The sequence below is a fragment of the Hyperoodon ampullatus genome (genome assembly GCF_949752795.1).
Source record: "Hyperoodon ampullatus genome assembly, chromosome: 6".
Lineage (NCBI taxonomy): Eukaryota > Metazoa > Chordata > Mammalia > Artiodactyla > Ziphiidae > Hyperoodon > Hyperoodon ampullatus.
Window position 1 is genome coordinate 82,229,170 of NC_136919.1, and position 18,223 is coordinate 82,247,392.

The window sequence follows — 18,223 nt, forward strand, 5'->3', positions numbered from 1 at the left end:
AAAAAATTTCATGTATGATATTTTTTGTAACATCATAAAATTATGATAAATATGATTTCAATGATAGCACAGTATTATAATTAAAATTAAACAAACTATGCTTTCCTTTTCTTTCCTTTTCATAGTTGATTTCCTCAGAACTTTACTTTTTGTCTTTAGAAAGATCTACCTGACAGGGCACCTCCCCACCCTCAAAATTTTATTTTTTTAAAATTCTTTTTAAATTAATTCTTAACTCAGACAAGTTTTTAAAAACTAAAATTCTCAACCCAGGATGTGGTTCAAGTTGATTAGCCAGGTGCCTGGAGTCAGCCTAACTCCCTAAATCTTCTCTTCCTTTCTGATCATCAGGTTTACATGAGATTCTTTGCCAGAACCCTCCTGCCACACCCATCTTTCTCAGTTTGAAATTTTTTGGAAAGAACTTAAATAATTTGGGGGATGGGAGGGTGAGAGAGATGAGTGAAGATGGTCAAAAGGTACAAACTCCAGCTATAAAATAAATAAATACCTGGGGAGGTAATGTACAGCATGGTGACTGCAGTTAACAATACTGTATTGTATATTTGAAAGTTGCTAAGACAATAGATCTTAAAAGTTCTCATCACAAGAAAAAATAATTGTTAACTATGTGATGGATGTTAACTTATTGTGGTAATCATTTTCAACATATACATATATCAAACCATTATGTTGTACACCTAAAAATAATACAATATTATATCAACTATATCTTTTATATATTTTTAAAAAACATAAATAATGTAAAAATGACTCCAAGAGCAACTGCCCCTCCTTCAGTTGTGACAACGAAAAATGTCTTACGATGTCTTCAGACATTGTTGGTTGGGGAGGGGGAATCACCCCTTGGTTGAAAACCAGTGACCATAGAGCAAACAAAGTTTTAAAGAAGCATAGTAACATAGATTTCAATACAATATATATTTGTACCTTAAGTTTAGTATTTCAAATAATTTTAAATATTTATGACTCCTTAATCACATAGTCCCCTCTGTTTAAAAATGAGTAAAGTTCTCTTATTATCAAATGCAAGAAGTTCAATGTTCAGTGCATTGCTCTCAATTCATAATCTGCCCTCATATATCCAGGCTTATTTCACATTCTATGCCTAGCTCACAGTCTTCGTTCTAGCTCATTGATCTGTCTTCTGTCCTCTACAAACATCATTACGATTAAGCTTAAGGGATATTTGCCAATGGAACAAACACTATATGTAAGCAGTAGTAAATAACCAACTACAACTCAATCCACTGAATTCTGTGTAAAGGCTCATATCAATGTCACTTGAACTTTAAAGAATTTGTAAAATTAGACAACCCCACCCATAAATCAGACTAAATGAATACTCTCTAATCCAGATTCAACAGCTCTGAATATGAGATTATCTAAATTTTAATTAATTTAAATTTTTCTTTTCTAAATTCTGAAAACGATTCCATTAAACAAGTGGAAATTGCATCCCTTTCATAAAAACTAAAAGCAGAAAAGAGCTATTTTCCTAAGAGAGTGTGGTCATTCTCTCATCTCCCACTTGAAAGAACAGGAGGGACCACCACTGGTCTAAAGATCATACCCTGAGAAAACACTACCAGAATTTTTGGGATTCAAGAGTGTAGACTGTTACATACTTATCTGACTAAATTTGGACACCGGAATCCAGTTCTTGCTGCAGTTCTGTTCTTCTGAGATCTTATTTTCTCCTGGCTCTGGGTTCAGTTGGTCACTTTGAGAGCAGGTGTTGACTGTTATGACCTGGAGAGAAAAACACTCGTTGGAACACAGTGACATTAATCTGAATACGTTTTGAATCACATTAATAGAGGTACTATGTTGAAGAGGAGTGGTTGTTAACATTGGCTGCACATTAAAATCACCTTGAAGCTTTGAACTTCCATCACTCATGCTGGCAGGACCCAAGCATCCATGTGACTTTTCTATCTGCAGTCATGATTGAGAACCAGGGTGGGGAGCAGTTCTTAAACTTGAGTGTGCATCAGAATCACCCAGGACTGTGTTAAACCACAGATCACTGAGTCCCACCCTCAGGATCTGTGATTCAGTAGGTTTGGGGCAGAGGGAGAATTTGTATGTCTAGTATGTTTCCAGGTGGTGCTAAAGCTGATGGGAGACCACAGTTTGAGAACTACTGGTAGAGAGCAAAACAACAAAAACGTAAAGGTTGGATCCAAAAGAACTTGTTAGAATTCTAGCTCTGTCACTTAGAAGCTATATGAACTGGGCAAATCATGTAATGTCTATGAGCTCCATTCCCTTCATCCTTAAAATAATAGATAGCCAATAATAGTGGCTGCCTTATGTCCTTCCCAGGGGCAGAGAAGAAATGAGATAAATTGACAAACTACAGGACAACAACCAAATGCAAGTTATTAGTACTTGAGCTCAGTTATTTCTAGTTTAACTCTGGCCATTTTAACTATTTCTAAAATAACTCTATTTAAATTCATATTTTATGGGGTCCCAGCAATTCGTGGCATTTTCCCTGAAAGAAGAGTCTTTATCAAAGCTAAGTCTCTCCTCCAAAAGGTGATTTTACATAATTGATTCAATATTTATCTTTTTGCTTCTGCTTCTCATTCTAAAGAGAGTTGAGGTGCTTTGAAAAATGCACACATGTTATTATATGTAAAAATACATGTAGAACAGAAAAATGAAGCAGGGCATTAAGATCATGAAAAGTGAAGTCCTGCAGAATTGTCAACTCAGATCTAAGGCTTCCTAACAATAAACAAAAAGATTTACTGAATGCAAATGAAAACATAACATATCAGAATTTGTAGGATATAGCTAGAACAATGATTAGAAGGAATTTTATAGCATTAAATGCCTATACTAGAAAAGAAGGAAGTCTCAAATCAACAACCAAGGCTTCTACCTTAACAAACTAGCAAAAACAAAAACAAAAACAAAAAAGGAGCTAATTAAACCCAAAGTAAACAGAACAAAGGAAATAATAAGGAGCAGAAATCAATGAAATAGAATTCAAAGAAAAATCAATGAACCAAGAGCTGGTTCTGTGAAAAGATCAATAAAGCAGATAAACCTGTAGCCAGACTAATCATAAAACAAAAAGATAAAACACAAATATAAAATATTAGGAAAGAGAGAAGTGAGAAGTGATGTCACCACAGATCTCGCAGACAATAAAAGGATAATAAGATAATATTATAAAAACTTTATGCCAATAAATTTAAAAACTTAAATGGACAGGTTCCTCAAAAGACACAAAGCACACTCAAGAAGAATCACATAAACTGAATAGCCCTATATCTATTACAGAAATTGAATCTGTAGTTAAAACTTTCCCACAAAGATTGTTTCACTGTTGGTTCTACCAAATAAGTAAGATTTAAATAATGTCTATTCAAACTCACCCAGAAAAATGAAGAAGAAACACTTCCCAACTCAGTCAATAAGCCCAGCATCACCCTGATACCAAAACCAGACAAAGATATTACAAGGAGAGAGATCTAAAGATAAATATTTTTCAAGAAAAGAGATGCAAAACAATTGTATCAAGATGTTAGCAAAATGAATACAGCATCTGAAAAAGATAATACATCATGACCAGTTGTGGTTCATCCCAGCAAGGCTGATTTAATATTCTAAACATTACTTCTAACATTATAAAATTAATTAATATAATTCATCATATTAACATAATAAAAATGAAAAACCATCTGACCATATAGTTTAACACAGAAAAAGCATTTGACAAATGTCAATATCTATTAATAATAAAAATTCTCAGAAGAGTAAGAATAGAAGACAAATTCTTCAACCTGATAAAGGGCATCCACATAAAAACCCTACAGCTAACATCATACTTACTGCTAAAAGACTAAATCCTTTCCGCCTAAAGAGAAGAAACAAGGAAAGGCTACCTGTTTTCACCACTTCTATTCAGTATTGTACTAGAGGTACTAGCCAATGTAACTGGGCAAGAAAAAGGAATAAAATACATCCAGATTTGAAAGGAAAAAGTAATAGTATTTTCATTTGTAGATAACATGATCATTTATATAGAACATTCTAAAGAAGTAACAAAAAAAACCCTACTCAAACAAATAAGTAAGTTTAGCAAGGTTGTAGGATACAAAATCAATATTTTAAAAATTATATTTCTATATACCACCAACAAATAATCAGAACTTAACCTAAATATAGACCTAAATATAAAATTCCTAGGAGAAAACGTAAGAGAAACTCTTAGTGATGTTGGGTTTGGCAAAATTTCTTAAATATGATATGAAAAGCATAGTCATGAAAGAAAAAAATCAAATATTGGACTTCATCAAAATAAAAGTGTCCTATGTTTCCAAGGACATTTATGAAAAATAAAAGGCAAGCCACCAACTGAGAGGAAATATTTGTAAAACATATATCCAACAACGGGCTTATATCTAGAATAAGAAAAAAAAAAAAACTCTTGCAACCTAACGACAAACAACCCAATTTTATTTATTTATTTGTTTGTTTGTTTATTTATTTATGGCTGTGTTGGGTCTTTGTTGCTGTGCACGGGCTTTCTCTAGTTGCGAGTGGGGGCTACTCTTCGTTGCAGTGCACAGGCTTCTCACTGTGGTGGTTTCCTGTTGCAGAGCACAGGCTCTAGGCACACAGGCTTCAGTAGATGCAGCACATGGACTCAGTAGTTGCAGCACATGGGCCCTAGAGCGCATGGCCTTCAGTAGTTGCAGCGCATGGGTTCTAGAGCTCGCAGGCTTCAGTAGTTGTGGTGTGCAGGCTCAGTAGTTGTGGCTCGTGGGCTCTAGAGCGCAAGCTCAGTAGTTGTAGTGCACGGGCTTAGCTGCTCCGCAGCATGTAGGATCTTCCTGGACCAGGGATCGCACCCGTGTCCCCTGCATTGCCAGGTGGATTCTTAACCACTGCACCACCAGGGAAGTCCCACAACCCAATTTTTTAAATGAACAAAAGATTTGAATGGATATTTCACCAAAAAAGATACACAGATGGAATATAAGCACATGAAAAGATACCTAGCAGCACTAGTCACTATGGAAATGCAAACGAAACAACTGTGAGATACCACTACACACCCACTAATATGCTAAAATTAAAAAGACTGAGCATACTAAGGATTGGTGAGGATGTGGACCACTGGAACTCTCAAACTACTACTCATAAGCTGGTGGGGATGTATGTTTCTTCTAAAATTAAACAAATACTTACTATAAGACTCTAGCATTCCATTCCTAAATATTTACCAAAGAGAAATTAAAATGTATGTCCACACAAAGACTTGTACACAAATGTTCATAACAGCTTTGTTTGGAATAGCCCAAAGCTGAAAATAACACAAATGTCCTTCAACATATGAGGTGACAAATTAATTGTGGCAAATCCACTTTGCTGACTCTTAAATTTGCATCTTCATTCCTTCCAGGACAATGCTATTTTGTGTACGTGGCACTTTAGAATAGAGAAAAACCAAGCTAGGTTAGTATACTACCTCAATTGCCAAAAACACAAAAGACACTTACTGGCACCTGTAGTCCTTGTGTTTTCTTCTTTTTCTTTGACAATTTCCTATCCTTGGTTAGCATTTTTGTTTTGATCCATTTTGACTGTCCTATCTCTGAGGATTTTGAAAGATCTGTAAGGGAAATGATTTACATGAGAAAGTGTAAGATGGTAGGCGGAACCATTTTGTTTCACAGAAAGGACTGACAGAATGGGGAGAATGAGAATGGTAGCAATGCAAAAATTTAATACTGGTTGTAAAAATGTTTACTTCTTACTTTTAATCTTACAGATCTTCAATTTCTCCTCTTTGTGCAATCTCAAACTCTGACTTCTAATGAAGGGCCTGTCTCTACGAAGGGGACTGATCCGAAGGGATGTGTTTTGCTGAAGCCATGGTCCCACCTCTGAGCAATCCCTCTGGGCCAATCTTGTTGAGTTATCAGATAGGGATCTGTCCCGGATCTGCCTCTGACATTGTTCACTCTGTTTGGAGTCACAGTTACAAGTGGAGGCCAAGCAGGTTTGCCATTGTTTCTCGGTACTAAACACACCAGTTTCATCGCCTTCTGAAAATGCCCAGTTCACATATCCACCTCCAGTTTGCATGCTCGTGACTTGGGAAGGGAGGGAGGTCACTTTAATGGCTGCAGGTGTGCAAATCAATGTGGGTAGCACTTGCTCCCCCTTGTCTTGTCTGGCTGGTAACTGAGCAAGTGACTCATACTGCTCCTTGGTTTCCACCACTGAGCCCTGGGCTGAGACAACCGGGGTCTGCCACGTCAGATGAACAGGGACCTCACTCTGGGTGACATGTTCAGTTGCCAGCACATCTGTACCTGCTTCCAAAGATGGTCTGGACAGAGGCAAGTTGGTTTCTGCACAATAAGGAACTTGCTCTAGATGAGAAGGGACCAGGAGAAATTGGCCATACTTTGGGTGTGCTTGCCTGTTCAGGGACACCCCAGCAGCAACTATACTATTTTCTGTTTCTTGCTTTTCCTGGTCATCTCCTACATTTGAAAACTTTCTGTCTGTACTCTCAAGAAAGGGCCCTGTCTGCACTCCTGGGGGATGCCAGCCTCTGGCCAGGCTCCGCAGCAAAGAAGGGGGCATGCTATAACACTGGTATTTCTTCTTCTCAGAGATCTCCAGGCTGCCTAGAACCTCTGCACAGATGACATTGCTCCAGCTGTGGGGAAGTTTTCTGCAAGTAGAATGCTTTCTGTTGGCCAGGAGGGCCTCATCCTCTTGTAAGGTGTCAACAGCAGAAAGGACTTTTAAGGTATCCACTGTCAGGACAGAGAGGTCCTGCAGGTGTCCCACCTGGCTGTCCAAAGACAATAAGGAGTCCCTTATGAAAGACACCTTTTCATTCATTTCTTTCAGTTGGAAGCACATTTCTGTAACCCTAAGGGAAAAAGGGAGGGGGAAAACCAATAAACACAGTAAGCCAATAAACACAGTACGTGGGAACTTGCCTTACTCTCTTCCTGTCCTGCTTCCATCCTTAGGTGGCTCCTCAGCCTAAGCCACTTCCCAAAGTTAGGTCTGTCTCCTGCCTTCTTCTCTATCCAACACACTCTCATCCCAGGTGATCTCACCCACTCCTGTAATTCCCACTATCACCTTAATAAGGAAAATTACAAATTGTATTTCTATCCCTTATTTCTCTCCAATATTTCAGAGCCACATTTCCAGCTTCCTGCTAGTTATCCCTTCAGTCATCTCATCAATCAGCCCATTTGTATTCATTAATATATTCATTAATTTACAAGGCAAACATTTTAATATCTCTTATTGTCCAGCACTGTGCTATTTTGGTAGAGAAAGGAAATCCTGAGGAAGAAACTAGAATGATAAGAACAGAATCAATAATCAAATACATAATTAGAAAAAAAAATTAGAGCTCTTTTAGAATAATATTCCAAGTCTACAGTACAACCAGGCATCCCAACTTTCAAACAAAACCCATTTTAAGAGACCTACATTCAGAGAAAGCCCGACGCAAATTTTTAAATGACTTTGAATACTTTAACCCAAAATTATGATGTCTAGCCATTGATTCATGTAAAAGCAACACAAGGCACTTTCAGCTATGCAAGTACAAAAGTAAATTGCAAGTAGAGTCAAATTAAATGTAACAATTGATTTCATTTAGAGAATTAGAAAGAACAAAGAAAATATATCTGTATATATCTCTGTAAATACCTCTGTATGGGGATAGGTTTTGTTTTGTGTCCTCCCCACCGCCCCAAAAGGTATGTTGAAGTCCTAACCCCCAGTACTCCTAGAATGTGACTTTATTTGAAAGTAGGGTCTTTACAGAGGTAATCAAGTTAAAATAAGATCATTAAGGTGTGCCATAAGCCTATACAACTCATATCCTTATAAAAAAGGGAAATTTGGACAGAGAGGGAAGACAGTGTGACGATACACAGGGAGAAGACCACCTTATGACTGGAGTGATGCATCTACAAGCCAAGGAACACCAAGAAGTGTCAGCAAACACCAGAAGCTAGAAGAGGCGAGGAAAGATTTCTTCCCTAGAGCCATCAGAGAAAACATGGACCTGCCAACATCGTAATTTCGGACTTCTAGCCTCCAGAACTGTGAGATAACAAATTTCTGTTGTTGTAAGACACCCAGTTTTCTGTTATTGTAAGACACCCAGTAAACACCCAGTTTACTTTATTATGGTAGCCCTAGGAAATTAATACAGTTATCTAAGCTTAACAATCAATAAAATAAATTACAAAATACATATTTTGTGGTTACATAAAATGAAACTCATACACATAAAAATAAAACACAAAATTTTAAAACAAAAAATAAACAGGAAATTATTCTAACAAATACAGTGAGGTGTTTGTATCCCTTAAGTAGTCAAAAGTTTTTACAAATTGTTGAGAAAAAAATATATAAAGACCCCAAAGGACATGAATAGATAATTCACAAAAGATAATGAAACATGGTAAAATATCCAATCTCATTAGGTAAGCAGAGAAATTATCAATAAAAATAAGACAACAATGAGTTCGTCTACACTGTAACATTTTTTTAACCTAGCAAATTTTTAAAAAGAGATTTAGTGACTCAAGGTTGGCAGGGATGCAACACTGGAACGTTCAAATAGCCAAGACAAATAAAGAGGCAGGAATTTTACTATGCTAAGGCAGACAGATGAGATAGAATATTATGCAGCCATTAAAAATCATACTTACATTGTTAATAGTCATTTTCTTTGCCTATTTCTGATGGCAGGGGTGGGGATGTGGATGTCTGTTGTGTTCTGCATTATATACTTTTAAATTTGGTAAAAAAACTTTGTAAGTCAAGAAACAATAAAAATTAAAATATGTTTACAAGGAATATTTAATTATTTGGAGAAATGTTTTTGATGTGTAAGGTGGGTAGGGGGACAAAATGCAAACCTGTATAATTTTAACTAAAAATATATGGAAGACTAAACGGAAAAAGACCAAATTTTTCACAGTGGACTCTAGCTTATGACATTTTTTTCTTTCTTTTCTCCCTGTTTCATTCTTTTATTTGGAGGAAGGAGTATACTTTCCAATTTCCCAATAATGAAAATCTTTGATAAACAGAATAAAGTGAAAAATTGCAAGGGAGGAAACCAACAGTTTCATGGCTAACATGACTGTATGCAGAAATAACAAATTGCCCCCAGTCTTATTTGAGGGCTGGGAAAAGCAGTAATTATACCATGAAGAGCTTAGCACTCAGCTGTAGCAAGCACTTCCCAAAATAGTGTTAGACATTCCCTCTCTAGAATATATCTCAAGTCACATGTATTGAGAAATCTTCCACTTCTTCCTGGAAGCTTTGTAGATAGGAGTTAAAGAATAAAGAGGATGGTATAATTTTGATTATCACCTATGTGGGTGGAACCCTCTCTTTCTTGCTTCAACTTCTATAACTCAGTAGAGCCTTAGTAAAGGCTTCTTGACTTTCTGGAACCTATAAAACTAGAATTGGCAAGGATGATGAAGGAAAGAGAACAAAATATATGTATATTCCCTTCCAAATATGCTTAATTAGAGCCTCTCCATCTAGTGCACTGTTTCAACTAATTCAAAAATTGTACAGTCCAAACAGCAGTAATGGAGTCTCATTAAGTTCCATTAGCAGCAGTCACATGGAAGGGATACAATAGACACCAGCAACTATTCACAGCAACAGGTAACACTGCTACAATAGAGAGACAAATAACCGGGTCACTCTCAAATCAGGTCCTCTTGCTTTCATAGGCACTTCTTTTCTAAAGCTCAATGTCCTATGAAATATATTTTAATTATATTCCTCAGCCACCATCTACATTAATTTAATCTAGTCTTTTAGTCATTCTGACATGTAAAAGAAATTCTCGTAATTTTAGTTTCCTCTGTGCAAGGTTTGAGGGTGGCGGGAAAACCAGCATGGTTATTATTTCATTGTGGGTCTCTGGACCAGATATTGTAAAATGAAATTATAACAAGTATAATCATAATCATCATGATAATCATAATATTCACTGAGCACTCATTATGTGCCAGGCATTTTACATTATTTTATTTAATCCACATGACCACCCTACTATCCCTTCATAAAAAGAGGTCACATGGCCAGTCACATGGTCAATGACAAGGTGAGGCTTCAAAGCCAGAGAGTGTGACTCCATATTCAATGGCATTAACCACTGCACTCCAGCACCTCTCAGCAACTCAGCAGGGATCCAGGCAAAGTTCTATTGGGGTCCTAGAGTCCCATGAAGGGGTAAATGAATTGCACCCACATTTTCCATGCTGGGAGTTGTTCACAAAGGTTTCTCAGTAAGGTTTCATGGAGAAATGATTATAGGACCAGCTCAAACTGTAACTCTACTGTCACAATGCCCGTTATGATAAAGTGTTTAAACTTTTTAAAAATGTAGTATTTCCCAAATATGACGTACCCAAACACGCTTAATATGGAAAAATACCTAGTTAACATCTTACTCCATAGAACAGAGAGAGGAAATACACTAGCTTACGTTACTAGGGACAAAAAGTAGCTGGCGTTCCAAATAGAGAAAGTAAGATATGAAACAGCCTTAATATATTATCCTTCCACTTTTACAATTCACCTAACTCTGTAAGGATATAGGTAATCTCTTCTTCAGAGATAGGCAAACATGCAAGTATCTTCCTAACTTCCTTTCGCTCCCTCTTGAAACTACTGCTCAGTTACCACTGGAAAATATTCTTCCCTCTCTCCCATACTTCATTTACAAGTTCCCCAGAATGACCTCAACAAGGACAACCATGTAAAAAGAGGGCTGGTGAGATAGCTCTATCAAGAAGGAAAATTGATCGACTGTGTTTTGAAGTTAAATTAGGGCTTCATAATCAAATACTAGAGCCCTTGAAAGCATCTAGAATATTTTTCAGAAGCTACATAACCATCTATCATCTAATCCTTCTCTACTCAAATCCCAAGAAAAAGATTCAAGATAAATGTGATAGCATACGATGATTACTGGTATTCAGTTTACTATTATTATTATTATTATTAATTATTATTATTGAATTACTTTTTTAAATGTCTGGTTCTCAAGTTTTTACTCTGCATTCACTTGACTCGTGATACTACCTTCTCCTGGTTTTCCTTATACTCTTCTGATCAATTCTTTTTAGTCTTCATGAGTTCCTCTTCCTCGGTCCATTATACAGGTGTTGACACCTCTCAGGGTGAGACCCTCAACCCACTGAGTCTCCTCTCTCCACTTGCTTCCTGAGCATAAGCGCTTCCTCTGTCATAATTTTATTTTCCTAGAATAGGCAGGTGACTCCCAAATTTCTTTGTCCAGTTCATATTTTGCCCTAGGGCTTCAGATTCACGTATGTAAAGCCTTCCAGACATCTCTGGATAAACGCACCACCAGAATCTCAGGCTCAACAAAATCTAAACCTCATTGCTCTCCTCCACACCCTCCCTGCCATGCATTTTGTACTCTTTATCTTTTAGTGCCACCTTTCACCTAATTACCCTGCTACAGATATGAGTTATCCTGGACTTCATCCTCTCCCTTATTGCCACAGCCAATCCTTAACTCACCTCTTGAATTGTCCTCTCTAAATATGCCTTTATCCTCTTTGCTATGGCCTAAATGTTTGTGTCCCCACCTAAAATTCACGTTGAAATCCTAACCCTCAACAGTGACGGTATTAGTAGGTGGGGCCTTTGGGAGGTGATTAGGTCATAACAGTGGAGCCCTCACGAACGGGATCAGTGCTCTACTTTTTATAAAAGAGACCCCAACAGAGCTCCTTAGCCCCTTCCACCATGTAAGGACACAATGAGAAGTTTGTATCCCAAAGAGGGCCTTCACCTGACCATCCTTGCACCCTAATCTCAGTCTTCCAGCCTCCAGAACTGTGAGCAGTAACTTTCTGCTGCTTATAAGCCACTCAGTCTATGGTATTTTGTTACAGCAGACCAAATGGACTACGATACCTTCTTTCAATGCTACTACCAATTTGGCTAGTCCTTGGGCGTCATCTGTCTCCTGTATCAATCTCTCGAGTGGTCTCCCTAGTTCCAATTCTGACTCCTCAAATCCATATGCTAACAACCTAGAAGGTAAATCTGTTTGACCACCTAAAATTTTTCCTTAGTTTATAGTGTAAAGTGAAGGGCTCTCCATGACCTTGTTCCAGTGCATAATACTGGGGGGCGGAGGTGCCTATCTTTGACCCATCTTATCTATTTACATCCCTTTTCTTAAGGTTTGGAAGGGTATATGTATTTTAGAAGAAACTATACTCACAAAATTGGAGCCTAATTTTATATAATAATAGATAACTTTCACTGCTCCCTTACTATCCATTAGCACACTGCCACACAGTTCATCTATATTATCCCATGGAATCCTCACAACAACTCTAAAAGGTAGGTCTATTTTTGTGTCCATTTTACAGAGAAGAAAACAAGGCCCAGAGTAAACTTGCCCAAGTACACATAGCTAGAAGCAGGACTTCATGCCGGCTCTGTAAACTCCTATCTGGGTACATGTTTCATACAAAGCAGAACCAAGCTGGCCCACAGGACTCAATGAGCATAGCTACAAAGGAGGCAGAACGTGTGGAAAGGGGAAAGGGAAAGAAGGAAGCTCACAGAGTTTTGGCCTAAAGATATTATTTAAGTAAAACAGAATGTTGTGGGTTCACAAATTGTTATTTGATACTCAATTTTTCCTCAATATTAAAATTTGATCTGAAATTCAATCAGCTACCTAAAATGTATTTACAAAAATATGGTATTAACCTTAAAAGTTCAGAAATAAGTCATATGCCCAAGGTGACCATTTAGAAAGTTCTTAATGTGATTCAATTTCAAATAAAGCCGTATTTAAGGATTCACTATCTATCTATTTGGACATCAGAAAATATATATGCATAATTAGGTATAACATTTTATAGTCAGGTCCGTGTGTATTCAAAAGTAAGAGAACACATTTAACTTCTGCCAATTTGCTTCCAATTAAGAAAGCAATGCTGCGTTTTAAAAAATGCATATAATCACGGGGACTTAGTTAATAATACTGTATTGTACATTCGAACGTTGCTAAGAGAGTAGACCTTGAACACTTCATCACAAGAAAAAAATTGTATGGTGATGGTCGTTAATGAGACTCACTGTGGTGATCATTTCACAATATACAAATATCGAATCATTATGTTGTGTACTTGAAACTAATATAATGTTATATGTCAATTATTTCTAAATTTTTAAAATGCATACAACCACATGCAGTCCATATTTTGATCCAGTGCTGTGTAGCTGCAATTAGTGGCACATGTACAGCAGCTTTGACCTACGAGCTTCTACGTTTGTCCACTTTCTCCAACACGCCTCCTCTTTCCTCAAGCCTCTGAATGGCACCCCCAAATCACACACACCCACAGACACCCTCAGCTGATGACTGCCGTGAGAACCGTGTTCCCGCAGCCTGGCTGCATCCTCTGGAGCACTCTCCATATTCTCTCCTGGCCCCCACTGTTAACTGCCCTTCCTGAGGACTTCACTCAGCAAATCACCTCCTCCCTCTGGCTCCTGCAGTTTCTCCCTTGCCGGTAGATCTTTTCCAGTAACAAATATATTACTTTTATTATCTCCACATGAAACATAACAAAAGAACCGCACCATGTCCCCATACCCCTCTTTACCTCCCTTCAGAGAAAACTTCTTAGAAAATCTGCCTCTAATCACTGTCTCTACTTCTAATCACTCTCCACATGCTTCAGTGAATCTGCCCTCAACTCCACTGCACAAGTGCTAGTCAGGCACCCCGAGACTATGACTCCATGATACCCAGTGCAACCAGCACCCTGCTGCTCCTGGACTCACCTGCATCTACGTTTGCTGCTCCATCCCACCTCCCTCAAGTCTCTCCTCCTCAGCTGCCTCAGAGCCACCTTCCTGCACCAGGCTCCCAAAGCGGTCCAACCCAACCCCCAACTCCAGCAGACCCTTCACCACGATCCATCTCTATTCCCTTATACTACTTTTTTCCCCCTTCATTGTTCATTTACTGCTGACATTAAATTACATGTATCTTTTTTGTCCTTCACTCCACCCCCACCCCTCCACATGCACGCACTAGAATGTGAATGCTATGAAGGAAGGGACCCTGCTCTCTTATTCACCGTTTATCTCCACTAACTTAGAAGACTGCCTGGAACACAGTAGATGCTCAATAAATGTGCACTGATTGCATGAATATTATACGATACTAGAGGAAATTTTAGAAAATCAAAACCTCTGGGTTTTTTTTTTTTTTTTTTTTTTTTTTTGCAGTACGTGGGCCTCTTACTGTTGTGGCCTCTCCTGTTGAGGAGCACAGGCTCCGGACGCACAGGCCCAGCGGCCATGGCTCACGGGCCCAGCCGCTCCGCGGCATGTGGGATCCTCCGGACCGGGGCACGAACCCGTGTCCCCTGTATCGGCAGGCAGACTCCCAACCACTGCGCCACCAGGGCAGCCCAAATCTCTGGGTTTTAAAAGTAGACCTTTCTACTTTTTTCAGGCATTCTAGTAGAATCAGGTTTAGGTAGCAGTTTAGAGGGTGAAAATACATATATAACTTTTACCTTTCTGACGTCACTCGGATTCGTTCCTCACAACTACAATTCAGACCTTCCATCTTCTCATGGAAGTATTTTTCCACACACTGTTCTTCAAAACTGTGAAGTTTTTTCAGATCATCCTTACTCAGGTAGAGTCCTATGGAAATAAGTATAGTGCATAAAAAGAATCATTATTCATCCTCCATAGGAAGCTGAAACAGTGTCTGAGTGACTTTTCTTCCACTGGTGTTAAAAATGGATAAAACCATAGCTTGCATGATAATAGTTTGCTGCCTTGTCACACTGTATTCCTAATATTAATTGGGAAGCACTATGGTAGAAATAACTGGAAACACAAGGCTGGGTCTTTCCTTTTTGTCCTATAAACAGATGTGGGAATTTGAATGTGACTCGTGGAACACTTTATCTTCAGTATTTTCTTAAATTAGAATACTTTTACACATAAAAATTCACCACATTTATATGCATATGGAAGTTCCCCCACCAACTGGTTTATCAGTCAAAATGACAATAAGTAACCTACAGGTTAAAATCAAGGTTAGAAGAAGTCAAAGTCTGTTGAAATTAATCCAGTAGGTAAAAGAAAGTTTTACCTTGTTGCACTGAGTTTATATATACACTGAGTTTCTATATACTAAGTTCTTCTACTGAAGAAAGAGACATTATGACCAGTCAAAGGCCTATCAAGGCTATACTTCTTCCTTGACAATTACAATTAATTCATTAAAAGACACGTCATTTCATGATGTTATGAAACTAATACAATTCTACATCAAACTCAGCAATCACATTTGGTCTACCACCTTGACTCTTACTCTGACCTAGCAGAAAAATGCATTATCTTTTGAGCAAGTTTCTAATACTTGTTAAATATAAAAATGCTGTTGCAAAAAGGGTAAAATTGGAATATCCTCTTCCTTCAATCATTTCACCTAAATTAGGAAAAAAAAAGAACCATCAAAGTTCTCCAGAATTTATTAGAAAGGCAAATGTTCTGTAATTTTCCAATAAAATGAGAGACAAAAATATTCATTTTAAAAGAAAATATTCATGTAAAAGAAAATACTCAGCCATAAAAGGTGTTCACAACTCAAAGGTACAATGTTTTCTGATTTTTATGGCTTGGAAGCATCTTTCAGACACCAAAAAAATCCCCATCCCCACTCAACTCTAAATGTGTGTTTGCATTAAAGAATCTTGTATGAGTAAGGAACTTTAGAATTGTATGATTTGAGCCTTCTGTGGATTCCTGAGAGCAAACAACCCACAGAGCAGTTCCAATGACAGGTGCAGCTTGCAGTATGTGGCACGTTCTTGTGACTGTCCACCAGGTGGCACTGCTGCCCCATGTGCAAAAGTCTTGATCCTCAATACAGAGAATCAAAGACAATCTCACAAAAATTTAAGAATTTCCCAGAGTTCAGGGTGAATGTACCTCTGTCCATCAGAATATTTCCTCGAGTTTTATACCAGAATGAAGTAAAATCCCTAGTTGTAGCTAGGGCAATACCCTGAAATCAAACACATCATTTCTGCAGCAAAAATCAATGAATATCCATACTACAAGGGATAAAGAGGATAAATGGCTTACATTAGTCCCGTTAGCCTCTTCTGTCCAAATGAGTCTTTCTCTAACTTATGAAGAAAAAGACTTTCCATTTTCAAATGTATTTTGAATTTAGGGATTGAGATAAAGGATTATAAATTTATGCTATCCATTTCCTCTATATCTAGGAGTTATCTAGAAATGGGCCTAGTACCAGCGGGCCTAGAGGAACTACAAAAGATCTCTGAACCACAAGAAGGAATGTTCTCTTATGACAATTAGTATGACAGTCATATCATGCTATATATGGATAAGTAAAATGAACTAGGAAAATCTCAAAATATGTCGAGTTAAACTTTGCAAAAAAAAAAAAGAGAGAGAGAGAATCCACATTTCTGCATCCTGAGTTGAAGTTCTTGAAAATATGAAACATCTATAAAGAATCACCTCCATATTCAGTAGATTAGAGAACCAGAGAGCCATGATTCTGGTGAATAAATTAAGCAAAGTCTGGTTTATCTATTTCCCTTAGTCCACAAGACCTTCTGTATCCTTTCGATTTGGATTCCATCTTCAACAACAGGGAAATAAGTATGGGTCACTCTGACTACTCTCTAGGAGTTATTCTGACGTCTTCCCAGCTAAGCAGAGTAAAAACACGGGGTTTTCCAGGTGACAAAAAGCCTTTACACATCCAAGCAGAGATTCTGTTCCTACCTATTCCTTTCTTTCAAAGTATCAGCTACTTTTAGCGAAAGGTACTACAACCACGTAATGAGATCCATGTATTTACTTAGACCCAGGTGCTCAGCTGATACTCTTTTGTCAGTTAACTCCCAGAGCCTTCCATCCTGTGCCCTGAATTTAATCGACAACGTTCCAGGTGTCTTCACCTTGGATCTCCACTCTTGCACTCTCTTCCTCCTGTCCCACCAATGAAAACTTACTTAATCCAACATCACCCTCTTCTTGGTCATTTGGAGCTTGGTGATGGCAAAGACGGCGAAGGAGGAGACCAATGTGACTCAGCAGGATAAAAGGCGGGGGCAGCCAAGGCTTCTTGTGGTAGGTCATGATGTAGCGATAGCGATTGTATTTCCACAGGTTATTTGAAATGGATTTCAGATCTATGTAAACGTTACTGTAAGTTGTAGTAAGAGAGGGACAGTGTTTTAATATGGAATCCTGAAACATAACAGTTAGACTATTGCTTTATTTTCCAACTTTTATGATTGGTTCGCCTGACATGGACGGTAGTTAGCCAATAAAAATAATATCCATTGCATTTACGATTCTTCTTCCACCAAACAACATACATTAATCACCTTCTACATTAAAATATACTCATCAGAATAAGCAAAAGGTAGAAATTACAATCAGAGAGAAGAAAATGCCAACAGTTTAAATGCAATGAACAGAAACTGTCCTCTGGAAGTAACATTATTCTTGATTCACCATCTCTTCTCACATAAGAAGGTCTTTTCAGTCCATAATTCATCATTCATGGTAAACAGCTTTAATGTCCCTCTATATCACCAACCTTATGAAGAGATTCTCCTAATGTCAAATGTGAGAAGTGCTAGAATAATCCTAGTTAAAACATTCAAACGAAAGAATATTAATGAAGAAGAAGAGATGGAAGAAAAATCAATTCATCCTAAAATAAGTCAATAAGCAGAGCTTCGATTCAGCAGCTAGATCAATTATTTAGATTAACCTTACAATAAAAGTGACTCCTTATTGGTAGGCCACCTTGGGATTTTTCTCCCTTTAATTATAATATGCAGCTAGTGCAGTAAATATGTTGATATTATAGAACTTGTAATAGAAGTTGTGGTGAGTGGTACAAATTCTCAAACAACGTATCACCCTTAACTATTTAACTTTAAGTCTATAACATGATATGGGTGGGGAGGACACAATGGAATATCCATCTTAATATTTTGCTTAGGCTAATATGTAATTTATTTTCTTTAGAGAAAGATGGCAGAGAAGTACTTGAGAAGGGCAGCCACATTTGGCAAAT

General features: G+C 37.7%; 1 protein-coding gene across 2 annotated transcripts in view; it reads right to left on the bottom strand.

Annotated features, from left to right (window-relative positions):
- TRPM6 (transient receptor potential cation channel subfamily M member 6) overlaps nt 1–18,223 on the bottom strand; it is a gene marked incomplete at its 5' end in the record, with an annotated part of 139,279 nt that overhangs the window by 29,363 nt on the left and 91,693 nt on the right. For both annotated transcript variants that reach the window (XM_079706381.1, XM_079706380.1), the window contains 5 exons: nt 1,650–1,773; nt 5,544–5,656; nt 5,802–6,934; nt 14,655–14,787; nt 17,145–17,338. In XM_079706381.1, coding sequence (XP_079562507.1) covers nt 1,650–1,773; nt 5,544–5,656; nt 5,802–6,934; nt 14,655–14,787; nt 17,145–17,338 — 1,697 coding nt within the window. The remainder of the gene's footprint in view (nt 1–1,649; nt 1,774–5,543; nt 5,657–5,801; nt 6,935–14,654; nt 14,788–17,144; nt 17,339–18,223) is intronic.